General features: G+C 32.1%; 2 protein-coding genes and 1 long non-coding RNA gene across 6 annotated transcripts in view; 1 reads left to right on the forward strand and 2 right to left on the reverse strand.

Annotated features, from left to right (window-relative positions):
- The window catches only part of LOC114349497 (ABC transporter G family member 20-like), a 636,826-nt gene that overhangs the window by 565,417 nt on the left and 53,653 nt on the right, over positions 1–17,756 (reverse strand). The window lies entirely within an intron of this gene.
- LOC114330391 (ABC transporter G family member 23) overlaps positions 1–17,756 on the reverse strand; it is a 436,441-nt gene that overhangs the window by 115,267 nt on the left and 303,418 nt on the right. For all 4 annotated transcript variants that reach the window (XM_050643873.1, XM_050643872.1, XM_050643874.1 and 1 more), the window contains exons 2-4: positions 7,247–7,359; positions 1,363–1,522; positions 1,083–1,219 (exon numbers count right to left, since the gene is read on the reverse strand). In XM_050643873.1, coding sequence (XP_050499830.1) covers positions 1,083–1,219; positions 1,363–1,522; positions 7,247–7,356 — 407 coding nt within the window. In that variant the 5' untranslated portion in view covers positions 7,357–7,359. The remainder of the gene's footprint in view (positions 1–1,082; positions 1,220–1,362; positions 1,523–7,246; positions 7,360–17,756) is intronic.
- Positions 5,760–6,784, forward strand: LOC126880136 (uncharacterized). The gene is made up of 2 exons (XR_007696433.1): positions 5,760–6,079; positions 6,157–6,784. It is a non-coding gene; the product is annotated as an uncharacterized LOC126880136 (long non-coding RNA).

A 17,756-nucleotide genomic window follows, 5' to 3' on the forward strand; every position in this document is an offset into this window, starting at 1 on the left:
GAAAGTAGGCACGGATAAGCATAATAGTAATTGGAATGTGGTAAGATTAATTCAGAACAAAAGAAAACCTAATCAGAACCACAGTGGAGCAGAAGTATTTTTTTACTATATTTCTGGTTTAATACCTATGATTTGTTTTTAGGAGTATCCTTTTCTTGCGATAAAGTACTAGCTTAGTCTTCAAATTTCAGTTTTTTTTAGAGGTCAACGGAATAAAGATGTAGAAGGCACAAAGGAATTTTTATGTACGCCAGTCAATGGGGGCAAGGATAGGATATTACCTTCGAATTCTATCCTACTTCATGGATTTTAATAAAACTTTTGGAATATCCTCTACTTATCCCCTAATTCAAAGTCTACCCTATGCCGATGTGAGCTTTTATCTCGGGGATGGAAAATTTTTTGTTTAAAATTTCCACGGAAGTGGCTAGAGAGCCTAATTCTAAGCAAAAACTGTTCTATAATTTTTTTTTAAACTCAATACTTTTTAAGTTATTCGTGGTTGAAAATTGGCCATTTTCATTGAAACATAACACCTTTTCTAACGGTTTTTGCGAATACCTTAAAAACTATGCATCCAACTAAAAAAACTATATAAAACATTTTTGTAGCTTATAAAAAAATAAAGAGACTAGTTTCTTCGTAAATCTTCTAATTGTAAAACAAAAGGAGATATGGTAGGTGAAAAGAGTTTGTATTTTTTTGTGCGTGTTCTAATTGATATATTTAACTTGAAATTACAGAGAAACGGTCCATTTTAGGTGTATAATGCCACCAATACTTTTTGTGGTGCTTGAAAAGACCTTAAAAATGAGCAATATTAAAGGTCGATTACATTTAATTTAAGCGAGATATGTTGCAAAAAAAATTTACGACTAATGTATTTTAAGAAAAAATGAGAAGTAAATTTAACCTCCATCCACCAGAACTTAAACTCATCGTTTTTCTTCTACAATACCTTTTACTATAGTGATATTTATACATATGTTCAAAAAGTTATACGGGTTAAAATGAATGGTTTTTGAAAAAAAAGTAAGATCATGTAGAACTTGTAAAACTCGTATACAGTACTAATATTTTACCTGTTATGTGGGGGTAACTCTAATAGATTATATAGTTTATCATATCTTTCCAATATATCTTTGTGTTTCATGCCGAACAGACGTCCAAAATAAAATATGGCATCTTGTACAGTGAATTCTCCACATAAAGCGATATCCTAAAAATAAAAAACTTGAAATATCTTAGACTACTTTATACATATAGATGCAACAAGTTAATATCTTGGTACGTACCTAATGCCTGTCATTTTATATTTGATGGATAATTTATTTATATAACAATATTAAATAATTCTCTTACCTGTGGCATGTAACCAAGTTTTGAAACTGGAAATTCATCATTTCCTTCACTGATTAATTTTCCTAATACATTGATTTCTCCGCTATCTATCTTACAAGTACCAACTACTGCCTTTAGCAATGTAGTTTTTCCACAGCCACTTGCTCCCAATAATCCATATCTGGAAATATTCGAATAAAAGCTTTAATTAAAAAAGACACTTTAGTAATTACGTCGGGTCTAGCAAGTCCAATAAAAATTACTTTTATAGTCGGTTTGCTAAACTCAGACATAACTGGCTAGAGATTTTAGTAGGTATTTTTTTGTTTTTTGCCATTTTTGCCAAAATTGGCAAAATTACTAACTGTTTAGTAATTATTAACTATTTAGTAATTATTTTTTTTGCCAATTTTACCAAAACTGGCAAAATTATTTACTAAAATCACTAGCCAGTTGTGGCTGAGTTTAGCGAACCGAATATATCTGTTATTTATGAATTACGACACGTATGGCCCTGTGTATCTATGTAGGTACTTTCGGAGTGCTTCGCGATGTGTATGAATAATATAAGTTGTGCGGTAGTTGAGAGAGATACAATACAGTGATGACCGCGCTAATAAACGGCCAAATTACGCAAAAGATAGAAAACATAATACATTGTGTAACAAAAATAGATGAAACTAGTAGAGGTGGAAAATTTAGCGATATAAACGTATAAATTCCCAGATAGCACAAGTACGTTTTATGGACATCCAATGGACGTACATCTGTGTACATTCGAACGTCCAATGCAGTGGCGTAACAAACTCCGTCGGGGCCCCCCCGCAGAATTGGAAATGGGGGCCCCTTTAAATGGACCCCCAATTACGAAATGCGACTTGTGTATCAAAAACTTATATGTGTTATAGCCCCCATAAATGAACGTAAAATACGGCGATACCGTGTAATTTTCGGTGTCACCGTCGAAGTGGTCAAGTCAATACTTTTCGAGTTATTTACGGGTGAAAATGTTCTTTGTTAAAAAAAACACGTTTTCAGGCGGTTTTCCGCAAATAACCCAAAAGGTAAGTATTTGATAAAAAAATATCTCGTAAAAATCTCCCCCTATTTAACACCCCAAATGAAACTAATCATTACCGCTTTGCAAATTACTTAACTTTTTTTAATGACTCTTACATGACCTATGACTATGATTTATAAGTTTTACTGGTTCAAAGTGCTTATTTTTGAAAGGGTTCTAGTTGAAAGTGCTTGAACGAGTCACTAATCGCGAGAAAATGTTAAACAGTTATATCTTAACCAATTTTGTTTTAGAGAAAAACAAAATAAAACCAAATATTTTTAAAAACAGAACCTACATTTCTTTACTCCTTGAGATTTTTTTATGTAACCAAAATTTTTCAAAAATAAGAACTTTGAATCGGCCAAACTTACAGATCATATAAACAATACATATTATATATAAAGTACAAAGTAAGCTAACGATTAATTTTATTTGAGGTGCTAAATAGGGGGAGATTTTCACTTTTTTTGCCAAAAATGGAGCAACTTTATTTTGAGCGTAGGTACTCGCTTAGTTTTGAAGGTAGAAACTTTTACAAAAAATAAATATATCTAAAGCTGAATTTTAATCAGTTTTCTTCGAAAAATGCTTCATGTTTCGGTTATTTCACGTTGAAATATTCTATTTGAAATTGGACGAATAAGAGCAAGTTTTCATAAGCTACAACTTTGGTCTTACTGTATTGATAGACTTCATGAATACACTATTTTTCTTTTTTGTTTTTTTTACAAGCTACATTTTTGCTAAAAATATTTGTTAGATAATTTTTTGATAATATTTTTAATTCGATAAAATACTTATTTTTGGAGATATTTGCGAAAAACCACCTGAAAACGTAGTTTTTTTGTTGAAAAATAAATAATTTTACTCGCAAATAACTCAAAAAGTTTAGACTTAGATAAAGAAACTATGTAGAACAAAAGTTGCGTATAATTAGTCAATTTGTCCATTTCCGGACTTATTTTAAACGTATGTTTTCCACCGAGACCCCAAGTAAAAAACAGCCAACGGTACAAATTCAATTTTGAGGCGGAGGGTAAATCCAAATTGTCAAGCAAATCTATCGTGACGTTGATAATTACACTCCAAAAGTTCCATTTACTGGGCTATTAGTGTAATCATGCACAAAACAACTTATGTTGTTTTTATGCACAAAACAACTTATGTTGTTGTCTCTAAACAAAAATATGTTTTTCGTCTTTATCGGCATAGAATAAAATAGAACAAAAATTAATAAATGATTACATTATTAAGTACATAGTGTTATTCTACGAGATTAACAACTTTCTTCGTGCGCTACTATCAGCAAATATATCTACAATTTTCTTAATCCTTACATACTTAATAAACTTCATTTTCAATACCATACTGTCTAAAAAAACGTTGAGTATGTATGCGAAAAATAATATAACAATAACATATTTTTACATATGTTAGACGACAAGATGGGGCCCCTGCCATCTTGGGGCCCCCCCGCAAGTTTCATGCTGCGGGGGCCTCTGTTACGCCCCTGGTCCAATGGACGTCCCGCTAAGGTACAATGGACATCCGATGGACGTCCAACGAATGTCCAGAGTTCACAAAATTGGACGTCCATAGAACGTCCGCTACAAACATACATTGTACGTTGTATTGGAGCTTTCAGTGTACACCTTATGTACATTCAATGTACGTCTTATGGACATTTGTAGGGCACTTTTCAGAAAGCAATCTAGTATCCATAATTTTGTGAATACATAGCAAAGAGCCTTTATAGGAAATAGTTCCTTATAATACTAAACTCATACTTAAAAATATTACACAAAAGACCTTTTTTATTTCTCTTTACTATAACTTCATTATAATATATACTTTATTATAGGAACTAGGAACTTCATTAATGCACGACTGCACTTGCACGATAAACAGAAAACACAAATATATCACAGGATGTATTTTCATAAAGACGAGATTCAGATAATGACGCCCTAGGAAGCAATTGAAGCATGCACATTAAAAGAGGTTTAGGCCCGTATTCATAGTCTGTACTCAAGTCTGAGTCGATGCTCAAGTCCGACCTTGGACCTTGAACAAATTCTTATACAAATTTGTATACAAATTTTTTCAAGATCGACCTTAAGCATCGACGCAGACTTGAGTACCGACTATGAATACGGGGCTTAATCTCTGTTCTGTTTCTGTTCCAAACTATTTTTAGAATCAGTACCGTTGTTGTATATTACAAGCGCGTTTGCCATTCTGTGAATTATCATAAATAAACCATCCTTCAGTATTCCACAACAATTAACAGCGATAATCCCCTAAAAGTACCTGCCTAATACTACCTTTCACGACCGATAGCGCGAAGAGCGACAACGTTGTCAAGAAGATTCTCATTTAGTTTGTATTGGGACTTAATATAATAGTCGCGTTTTGTGTAAAATATCCATGGACCACAAATGGATGTCCAATGTACGTTGAAATCAAACGTCCAATGGACGTCCCGTAATGTACGTACATAGTACGTCCAGTTTTGGTCCATGGACGTTTGGACTTTAAATGTACGTTATATGGACGTACATCGGACGTTGTGTGCTATATGGGTTAACATTACATTACATAGTTTCGCCCCTTAGACGTATCGGAGGAGTATGACAACTGTCACTGTGAGAGTAGAATTTTAGAAAATACTCCTCTCACAGACGTCTAAAGGTGGGAAACTGTAATATAATGTCAATAATTTATACGCTTATATCGATAATTTCCACCTCTACTAGTTTCATTTCTTTTTATTTCACAATACAAAGATGAGCGCGCTAATAACCGGCAAAATAACGCAAAAGATAGAAAACATAATACATTGCAAAACAAAAAGAGATGAAACTAGTGGAGATGGAAATTATCGTTATAAACTTATGATTAATTAACGTTACATTACATAGTTTCCCACCTTTGGACGTCTGTGACAGGAGTATTTTATAAAATTCTACTGTCACAATGACAGCTGTATACTCCTCTGATCCTAGAAATTAGTTGAGTAAATGTATGATCCACTGTAAAGCGTAAGTTTCGGTTCCGTAATTTCGTAATCATTTCGTAATCGTTTAACCGTAATTGTTTCGTAATTCGTAAGTTTCCTTTGGATCGCGGAAGGTTCGTCAAAATAAAAAAATTCAACGAGCATTTAACGCGCCACGAACGGCGCGGATATCTATACATACCTTTAGATGGAAATAGCACGGAGGTGCAACACATAAGTAGACACAGAGAACTGTTGACCACCATTTAAAGAAGAAAGACGGCATATTTGGTCGCACATACTTAGAAATGTTAAGTACGAGTTATTGCAGCTGATTATGGGGTGTATTCTGTATCACTTCAGTTAAATTTTAGTGGCCTCTAAAATTTTAGCGCCCGCTAAAAATATTTTGGTATTCTGTAAATCATACATCCGTTAAAATCATAACCTAAACCGTTAAAACTCCCTCTAAATAAAAATATTTTAGAGGATGTCAAAACGTACCCGCTAAATTTTTAGCAGTCCGTTAAATGTGGTTTGATTATTTTTGTTGGGTTATGTTTGTATGAATAGTAGTTTGTTATTCTTGTATTATACTGGAGATAAATATTTAAAAATGGAAAATTGCTTTTTATAATGTATTTGGTGAAGAAGTACTTAATAAATAATAATAAAAGGTAAGTCTCATTTTTACTTTACATTGACACACTACACCTATAAGTAACAAAATTCAAATGTTTGTTTCTTTTTGTAGAGCTGATTTCAGATTACAACATAAACACAAAGTAAATAATTGACCTGAAAGTAAATAACTACAATTACCATTTCAAAGGAAGTAGGTACCTAACTAAGTACCTAGAAATGTTATTGAAAAAGTGTTGGAAGTCAAAGATGTTTGTCAAAGCAATTAAATCCTATTAATGCAGGTAAAATTATTTAAAGTTATTGTGGAACATTACAAAACTTACCAAATGATTACAAAGGTAAAGTTTCAGAAGGTTTATAAACAGATGCAGATTAACCTTAATGTTATTGAAAATAGACCATTTGACCAAAATTAGTGTCGAAGGGGAGAAGAAAAAATAAGATATGCATTTTTTCAGCAATATTTTAATGTATAACTTTATAAATAAAAATGTTTAATTGGAAAATATGAGTTTTACTAAAAAATAATTAAATATAATAAATATTATTTTCTAGGAAACTGTCATTTTCTTCTTCTTCTTAAGGTTTTTGGCCTCTAACAGTCAGTTTTCGGTCAATTTCTAGGTTAAAAGTAGTTCAAAACGATCAACGTGCGACGTTGCCGTATTTGTTCCAAAACCTTTTAGAGGATTCCTCTAAAATAATATTATTTTAGCGGTCCTCTATAATATGTGTTTACAGAATGACAATCTAACCGAAAAGTTTTAGAGAACCGTTAAAAGTTAAATTTTAGAGGCCTCTTAAATTTAACGGAGATGTTACAGAATACACCCCTATGAAGGTTAAAATTGAAGAAAAAGGCGTCCTGGCAGACGGCAAATATCCTGGCTGAAAAAAATTCGCGACTGGACCGGGTTAAACAAGATACGCACACGTGTTTAAAAAAAGCAGAAGATAGAGACGAATTTGCAATGGTTGTAGCCAACCTTCATTAGCGGAGTCGACACTAGAGGAACAAGAAGATATATATTAAATATGATTATCAAAACTACTCAAAAGCAGGTTACAAAAATTGTCAAATTGTTAAAAAATGTCTAGTTTTTTGTTCTCTTATCCGTAACCTAATTTGACAATACTGATATAAATAATCTAAAACCTAACCGTTTTATTTTTTTTATTAAATATAAAAAAATACTCACATTCTTCCCCGTTTTACTTTCATACACAGCTTACTCAAAACAATATTTGATCCAAAAAATTTGTCTACGTCAGTTATTTGCACTGCGTAGTTATCTTCGCTCTTTTCCATTTTCTGTGAAAACAAAAAAAATATGTATTCTGATCCTATTAAGTAAAAACTAGAATATAATATTATTACTAGATTTTATAAAATATAAAATTTTGCTTCCTCTGCTGCAATTTCTGCTTAAGTGTAGTGTAAACGAACAAACGATGAATACAGAGCGTTATCGAAAGAACTCAGAAAACAGTGCCGCAAAGAAAAGGCTGATTACATCTCTCAAATATGCAGAGAGATAGAGGAACATGGCTGTCGAAATGAACCGAGGGATTTATTCCAGAAGATCAAACTCCTTACCAGAGAATTTAAACCTCATACGTGGTCTGTAATAGATAAGGAAAGTAATCTAAAGACCGATACTGACGAAATATTGGAAACATGGCGGAACTACTGTGGCGAACTATATAAAAATAACGAGGTATCAGCAGAAAATCAGTGGCCCTCTGACTACCCTAGAGCACCTACTGTCTTACTCTCTGAAGTCAAGGATGCAATTAAATCACTAAAGAGAAATAAATCCCCAGGCATTGATTCAATACCATGTGAAATACTACAGTTACTAGGTGACAAAGGATTACATATCATCCATTCTATCTGTGTCGCTGTTTGGAATTCAGGAAAATGGCCATCTGATTGGTGTACCCCAATTTATATCCCGCTACACAAAAAAGCAACTACTACCAGATGTGAAAACTACCGCATACTGTCACTAATAACACATGCTAGTAAAATATTGTTACACATCATCAAAAACAGATTAAAAACCTATCTAGATTACCAGATACCTCAGGAACAAGCGGGGTTGGTAAAGGGTAAAGGTACAAGGGAACAAATCCTGAACCTGAGACAACTCATTGAAAAGTCTAGAGAATTTCAAGTACCTATGATTATATGCTTCGTTAACTACCAAAAGGCATTTGATTGTGTAAGCTGGATAAATCTGTGGTCAATTTTAATAGAAATGGGCGTACCAGTGCACCTGGTGACACTTAAGTATTAAAAATCTGTGCCAGTCCAATATAACGACAGTACGACTAGATCATAAGTTCTCAAACCAATTTAAGACCGAGAGAGGTGTTAGACAAGGATGCGTGTTGTTACCTGACTTATTTAACATTTATGCTGAACATGTCATGAGGATGGTTTTAGAAGGATGAACCGGTGGAGTAACAGTAGCTGGTAGGAAAATCTCCAATTTAAGATTTGCTGATGACACTACACTTATAGCAGCAAATGATCAAGAAATGTTTGATCTCCTGCGAATAGTTGAGTACGAAAGCAATAAAGTTGGTCTAAACATCGATAAAGCTAAGACAAAAATAATGGTGGTCGACAGATTCGACACTATTCAACTGACTAACATGTTACAAAAATACCAGATAGTAAACATCATTGTCTATTTTGGGTCTAGTATAACTAAAGATGGTAACTGTGAAGCAGAAGTTCGGAGACGTATTGGTATGGCAAAAAATACGATGAGTCGCCTAATATTCTGGGCAGATTATCGGAGAACAGGCCATTTTTGGGAACAGTTATTTACCAGCAATTTTATAGCTGTAATCGAATCTTATGATTGTATATATTAATAATATAGGTAAGCAAAGTCCACAGATAGTGTGCTACTTTTTTTATAAACAAAATGGCGCCCGAAAATCGTTTTTTTTTAATTTCTGCTCTATAACCAAACCTCTTTACACCAAAAACACCCAAATAGAAATTCACCGTAATTAAATTCTGCATAGAGAAGTGTTTATCCCGATTTACTTCGACGTAAATTTTCCCCGGAAAATGCCGGTTTTTTCAACAAAATCTTTAATTTTTAACTAAAATTTTAGATAAGTAATTGTCTATCAATACTTAAATAACTTAATAGCATAAAAGTTCTCTTCGTATAGATTATGATTCCAGAAGCCGATGGAAATTGAATGAACAGTTTAGCAACAATTAAATTGTTAATTAAAAATTTACGGTGGCTATAATAACCAAAATAATTATGATACAGATGAATAACTATGATTTTTGTATAAAAAAGCACTGTACCTATCTAATGTACTTTACAAAATTGAAATTGGACTATTTAAGCGGCCTCAGGAATATTTTAAAATTAATTATAAACAATTTTTGGGCTTATAAACAAATATAACATATCGGGAAATATTAAATTAAATTAAATCATGAAAACGGTATTGGAAAAAAAGCGGCTCAAGTAGAGCCATCTAACTAACGCATTATTATAAAAAAAAATTAATAATAAAAAAAGATTAAAGAAAAAAATCACTAAGAGGATTTAAACCTCCGCGGGGTTGAACCAGGTTGACATCCTATCCTAGTGACAAAAAAAAAACAAAACAAAATAAAACTAAAATAAAATACAAAAAATAATGCATTTATTTTAATATTAACATTAATATTTTTATTTGTAAAATGTATACACTATGTGTTCTTAATAAACATTATAGTATATTAAGTAGTATAATATATTTATATTTATTAACATAGTATGTACATTAGCTGTAATGAGTAGGTAAATAAGAAGTAAAAAGTTGTAATAATATTGTAATAACAAAGTTTCACTAATTGGCAATATCTTTAATACATTTACTTTTGATTGAGACTGGCTGAATGACCATAGTCCAAGCCAAAAAAGAAAAAAAAACTAACGCATTATAAAATGTCAAAGTTGCTTTTGTTTTGTTATATAATAAATTCATTATAACAAAAATTTTAATTTATTTAAATAAAGATTGTTTAAATAATTATACAGCTTTCAAATGAGAATATTTGTGTTTTGAACGTTAAAAGGTACACTTGTAGCAAGTTTATCAAAATAAAGTCTACGACTGGAAAAAATATGTAGTTTTCTTTCCTTATAAATAAATTAATCTATTAAAACAAAACAAAAGCAAGTTTGACATATAGTAATGCGTTAGTTAAATGGCTCTACTCGAGTTACTTTGGAACAAAGCAGGAATGAAGAAAATTGCTCCATGGGAAGCCGAGAAATTGCATTTTTTTAACGTGTACCGATTTTGAACTTTGAGATTATATTTTCTCCAACCTGATTTTTGATTGGAATTTTGCTATTTTTGGCAATTTTCACTCGTAATATAGATAGATTTTATTATTAATATTATATGTTATGATTATTTTAAAGATATGAAAATTGGTGTGAAGAAAGAGGATAAAAACAAAAAGGTGATGGTTTAAAAATTATCATCCTATTATTTATATCTTTGCCGTAAATGCCGGTCAACTTTGCCCGGTTGTATCTCAGGAACCACTCATCACAATTAAACGTTTTTTCTTATAGAAGAAGCGTCCTGCCGCTTTTTTTCCAATACCGTTTTCATAATTTAATTTAATATTTCCCGAGATATTTTTATAAGATATAATATTTGGTTATAAGCCAAAAAATTGTTTATAATTTTAAAACATTCCTGAGGCCGCTTAAATAGTCCAATTTCAATTTTGTAAATTATATTAGATAGGTACAGTGTCTTTTTAAACAAAAATCATACATATTTTTATGTATCATAATTATTTTGGTTATTATAGCGACCATAAATTTTTAATTAACAATTCAATTGTTGCTAAACTGTTCATTCGTTTCCATCGGCTTCTGGAATCATAATCTATAGGGAAATAGCTTTTATGCTACCAAGTTATTTATTTATTCATGAACAATTACTTATCTAAAATTTTAGTTGAAAATTAAAGATTTTGTTGGAAAAACCGGCATTTTCCGGGAAAAATTTTCGTCGAAGTAAATCGGAAAAAACTCGTCTCTATGCAGAATTTAATTATGGTGAATTTTTATTTGGGTGTTTTTGGTGTAAAGTTAAAATCTTTGGAGTTATAAAGCAGAAATGGAAAAAACACGATTTTCGGGCGCCATTTTGTTTATAAAAAAAGTAGCACACTATCTGCGGACTTTGCATACCTATATTATTAATATATACAGTTTTATAAGATACGATTCCAGCAATAAAATTGCTGGTAAATAACTTTTCCTTGTATTTTGCTAATTAGCCCAGAGTATAACTAAAGTTTGGAAAGACAGATCTATCTCTCAAAATATCAATATGAGACTGGTGAATGCCCTTGTATTCTCAATATTTCTATACGGAGCAGAGACTTGGACTCTTCTCGCATGCGAGCGCTAAAAAATTGATGCCTTTGAGATGGGGTGCCTGAGAAGAATGCTGCGCATACCTTGGACAGCTCATAAGACAAACGTTTTCATTCTAAATCAACTCAAGATTAAAAAAGGCTGTCCACAATATGTCTGCAACGAATACTGCAATTCTTTGGTCACGTGATTCCCAGAGGTGACGAGTGACGACAGTTTGGAGAGATTAATTGTTTCTGGAAACGTTCCGGGGAGAAGATCAAGAGGACGATCACCAACTAGATGGTCCGACCAACTTTTGTGAACCATTGTATTTTGTATAATAAAAATGGTAATGTGCTTTGCCCCGGATTGTAAACACTAGAGTGAAAGAGGGATATGTAGATTCTTTGTGTTTTGAAAGGATCTTGTTGAAAAGAAGATGTGGATTTCATTACTAAGGTAAGAAAATAGGTATAGTGAAGAAACAGAACTGAATTTATCGCCCGTGGAGGGCGGCTTTAAAATTATGTCACAGTGAGAAGTACTCGTTCCTGCCATTTTCAACTATCGAATGGGAAAAGTGGTACTTTTCAGGAGATCAAAATAACTCTTTTTTAGAGACTCCTAAATCAGCGCATTGACAAATGGGAAAAATTTTATAATTTTTGTATGTAATATTCATTGTTAGATTGATAACAAATTTGAACTGCTTATTATTTTTTTTTCCAAAAAATCACATTCGTTACTTTGCTTTTTGTATTAATCAAAGATTTGTTTCGGTCCGATGATTCAAAGTAGCGAATGTATAATAGCATATAACTGTATAATCAAATAATGAAAATCCGTTAAAGTGAAATCATCAACTGCCTCACAAGAATTTCTTGGAAGCGATACTAAAACAAAATTCGCACAAATTGTAAACACGTGCATTTTGTTCTTCTCAGCAGTTTAGCATTTTCGACAGTTTACAGATTATGATTGAATAACTGTTGACTAAATTACAACACAAACTAAGGAATGTGACATATTGGACATTTAGCGTTGTACAAATATACCTTTAGTCATATTTATAGAAACCAAAGTATCGAATATAACCATTTTCGTCAGTTTGCAGTCAACCAAATGAAAAAATGTCCATATTCGATGGTTTAAACAGCATATTTCCTGCGCTCCTAATCAAGCTACAATAACGAGAATTTGCCACAAGATGTAAGTATCATTTGCGAGGGCAAGGTATCGAATCTGAAAGACCCGATTTTTCACATTCGATAGTTGGAAATGGTAGGGACGTACTGTCGACATGTCAACCCTCGAGATGAATAGCCTATCGATGGTAATAATGATAATTGTAAATCACCCTAAATGAAAATCTCTTGTATAATTTATCATTTTCTAGTTGACAAACTGTCGTTCCTGTTTTGTTTATATAGTTTATTTAATTATTGTTAAATATGTGGCTACTGCCGATAATAATTCAGAGAAATAAGTAAAAAAAATATCCTGTTGGTGACACAACCGCCTCCAGGCCGAAACCAAATTTTTTTAGTAGTATGTACATCTATATTAATAACCTATATGTTTCCTGCAGCCGATTTTGATGATATACATAGTTACAAACAAATAAAGATCAAAAAACGGTAAATTTTCGCTTTTTTCGTCTATAACCAAAAAGTTAAGTATTTTAAACAAATTTGAGACTGCGAAAACTCATAAATCGTATAAAAAACTTCAATATGGCGTTCGCTGAATGTCTATCCTTATTGTTTGCTTAGAAAATTGCAAAATAAATCATAAATTTTGAAAAAGATAAAAAAGATCAAGGCAGGTTTTGTTTATATTTGATTCAGAGTTGGACCACCATCTCCATATAGCTATTTTAGCATCCTTATGCCTCATCAGTGAAGCTCAGAAGTCTCAACTCTGAAGGAAATACAAACAATTCTGCCAATTTAAGGCAAACCATCGCAATGCAATGAACCCACCTCTGAGACGCAATTTAGCGACATCTCTCGTATTACGAGGAAAACAACGAAAAGCCCCAGATACAAAGTTTACTACCTTTTAAACAATTAGAATAATTGAAATAAAAATATAATAAACAATATTTTAAATCTAAGACTTTTCGTTAATAAACTGCTTTCTGGCTGCATCCCGTATCTCCGGATTTTACAATATATAATCAAAAGAGACGACGAAAGTAGGAGAAAGCAAATAGAGGACGCTTAGGCCACGCATTTACCTTCCCTTCGTCAAGGAAAAGGACCGAAAGACAGTTTCTAAATACTCAAACTGAGTACTCAGGTAAATGCGTGGCCTAAGCGTCCTCTATTTGCTTTCTCCTACTTTCGTCGTCTCTTGTGATTATATATTGTAAAATCCGGAGATACGGGATGCAGCCAGAAAGCAGTTTATTAACGAAAAGTCTTAGATTTAAAATATTGTTTATTATATTTTTATTTCAATTATTCTAATTGTTTAAAAGGTAGTAAACTTTGTATCTGGGGCTTTTCGTTGTATATCTCATAAATTTTGAGTTTTTATAAATATTCATAACTTATGTAAAAATTAACTTAGAACGTTCTTATTACATGGAATGCTGAGACTTCTGGTGCTTAAATCATACCCTAAATTTCAAAGCAATTGTCAAATAATTTAAAAGGTATTTAATTTGTTTATAAAATTATTTTGCAAAAACGTGTGAATTAAAAAGGGGGCTAACTTCGTCCCTAATTGTCCTAGGACAATTGTTTTTCTTTCTAAATGTGTACAAAAATTCAGTCTTTAAAAATATGAAAAAATAATCTTTCTACGGGTAACGGTTAAAAAGTTACTCTAATTGTTTATAAGTAAGCAAAAACCGACGTGTTTTTGCAAAATAATTTTACACTGTTTAAAATTACTTTTTGTCATTTTTTTTATTACGTCAATAGTATAAATGTTTTTCTTTCATAAACTGTCAGAAGTCTTACTGTAACCTCATAATTTTCTGACTTATAGTGCTGCAAAAAAAATGAATTTGGGATAAACAAATTAAATAACTTTTAAACTGTTTGACCAATTGCTTTGAAATTTAAAATACAATTTAAGCATCAGAAGCCTCAGCAATTCGTGTAATAAGAAGGTTCTAAGTTAATTTTTACATAAGTTATGAATATTTATAAAAACTCAAAATTAATGATTTATTTTGCAATTTTCTAAGCAAGCAATAAGGATAGACATATTCAGCGAAGGCCATATTGAAATTTTTTTAGATGAATTATGAGTTTCTTACTCTAAAATTTGTTTAAAATGCTTATCTTTCTGGTTATAGACGAAAAAAGCGAAAATTTACCGTTTTTTGATCTTCATTTGTTTATAACTATGTATATTATCAAAATCGGCTGCAGGAAACATATAGGTTATTATTATAGATGTCCATACTACTCAAAAAATTTGATTTCGGCCTGGAGGTGGATGTGTCAGGAGAAAAATCTTATTTCTCTGGACTATAAGGCTGAATTTTTCAATTAGCGGTTTTATTTTATTAACTTTATTTAATAGTAAACATATTGTTTGTTTAAAACTCTTCTATATGCTGGCTGATTAGCATATTTTTATAATATCCTTTACTAATAAGGATTGCCATAGCAATGCAAATATCTCAATTGCCAATGTATATTCAACGAAAAGCTGGACTATTATTTTTAATTGGATTTATTAATAATTGTTAAACCGTGAAATGCGTATACATGTTAGCCATGGTAAAAGCAAGGTACAGTGCTCTATAACGTCAGTCAAAATATGTGTTTCACGTAAATGAACATGGTTATCGCAGACAACATTTTATCAGATAAGGTACTGCAGAGAAATTAGCCACTTCTTCTTTAAGTTCCACTTTTTATCGAAGGTTGGAAATCATCATGGCTATACGCACCCTGTTGGCTGCCGCTCTAAATAGTTCTGTACTACGGAATACGAACCATGCTTCGTCTTCCAACATTTCGATTTCTTAGGGTTTTGCCTTGCATAATAAATTATAATAATGAGTATTTTTGTCCTCTCATCGCATGTCCTAAGTACTCAAGTTTTCGTCTTTTGGTAGTTCATATTATTTCCGCTTCATTTTCTATCCTTATATTAATAGTTACTTCCACGTTTGACATTCTTTGAACAGCAATTATATTCGTAAGATTCATCTGTAACACCAAAATTCAAAGGCGGCCAACTTATTCAGATGGACTTGTTTTAATGTCCACGCTTCCAAACCATAAAACGAGTAGAGAACACGTAACACCAAAGCATCTTTAGGCGTAGTTCTAACCTTATATCCCGTCAACAATAAAACTTTTTAACTTTCACAAATGATGCACGTGTTATTTCAATACGTGTCTTAATTTGTTTGGTTTGGTCTACATTTGATGTTAACCATGTTCCTAAGTATTTGAAGTTATCCACACTCTCAATTTTCATCAAGTATCTTCAATATTCAATACTCAGTTGGATGTTTGCATGTGCTGATTTAGTCATGATCATGCATTTAGTTTTCTTTGAATTCATCTTCAGTCCGTACTCATGAAAGCGTGCATAAGTCGTTGCATTACGTTCTGTAAATCATTGGTGTTATCCGTCATTATCACTGTATCGTCTGCAAAACGTACCTATTTCGTTATTCAAAATTTCCCCATTGATAGATATACCTTCTATTGAATCTGAGAGCGCTTTTCAAGTTCAATAGAAGGTACATCTATCTATATATAAATTAGACACTATAACACATCTATTATGATCTAATATTATGATCTCCCAACTTTTATCAATACATATTATGATCGCATGTCGCACATATCAGTTAGCGAGCTCGCACACCAACGCAATATCCTACATCGCATGTGGCATGCATTGCGAAAAGATACGCACTGAGTGTCACATCTGGTTTTCGGTAAATCTTCGGTGACTTTCGGTGGAATTTCGTTCACCGAAAACCAGATGTGACACTCAGTGCGTATCTTTCCGCAATGTATGTTATGCAATGTATTAAAGCTGATATTGCTTTGGTGTGCAAGCTCGCTTAGAAGTAGAGAATATTGACTTAATCTCAATACAAAAAAAAAAACAAATTGCAGAGTAGTCAGTAAGTGCGAAATATTAAATACACGGCAAAAATGGTCAAGATTAGTTTAAGAGGTTCAACGCATACAAATAAAATTCTTTATGGTGTAAGGCAACGAGATGACAACGTGTAGCATATTTACAGATGCTAGCGTGTGTAGACACCAGGGTGTTGAAATCAGTTAGGGTTTGGAAAAACAGTACATTTACAGATGCTAGCTTGTGTAGACACTAGGGTGATGAAATCGGTTAGGGTTTGGAAAAACAGTACATTTATAGATGCTAGCGTGTGTTGACACCAGGGTGTTGAAATCAGTTAGGGTTTGGAAAAACAGTACATTTACAAATACTAACAGATTTGGACACCAGAGTGTTGAAACCAGCTAGCTTTTTTAGTGGTTATACATGCATAGATGCTAACGGCTATTGATATTGATTTTATACAGTATAGTGCAAATCTCTGGAATAAATTAATTATTTCGGAAGCCACCGATTTTAAAGAAAAATCCTGAAACAGGTCCATTTTTAATTTTAAATTGTGACTTTTTGACACATATATCATACTAGTGACGTCATCCATCTGGGAGTGATGACGCAATCGATGATTTTTTTAAATAAGAATAGGGGTCGTGTGCTAGCTCATTTGAAAGGTTATTCAATTCTCTATTAAATAATATCAACATTGACATAATTATTTAGACAGGGTATCCTAGAAAAATTATTTTGAATTAAATTAATATACACAAAAAGAAGGGTAATATACAGGGTGTCCCGAAAAGATTGGTCGTAAATTATACCACACATTCTGGGGTCAAAAATAGTTCGATTGAACCTAACTTACCTTAGTACAAATGTGCTCATAAAAAAAGTTACAGCCTTTTGAAGTTACAAAATGAAAATCGATTGTTTTCAATATATCAAAAACTATTAGAGATTTTTTATTGAAAATGGACAGATCATTCTTATGGCAGAAACATCTTAAAACAAAATTATAGTGAAATTTGTCCACCCCATAAAAAATTTATGGGGATTTTGTTCCCTTAAACCCCCCAAACTTTTGTGTACGTTCCAATTAATTTATTATTGTGGTACCATTAGTTAAACACAACATTTTTAAAACTTTTTTGCCTCCTAGTATTTTTTTCGATAAGCCAGTTTTTATTCAGAGGCGGCTTCTTTTTCAATATATTTACGTAAAAATTTTATGGGG

The sequence above is a fragment of the Diabrotica virgifera genome, chromosome 2, assembly GCF_917563875.1.
Source record: "Diabrotica virgifera virgifera chromosome 2, PGI_DIABVI_V3a".
NCBI classification, from domain to species: domain Eukaryota; kingdom Metazoa; phylum Arthropoda; class Insecta; order Coleoptera; family Chrysomelidae; genus Diabrotica; species Diabrotica virgifera.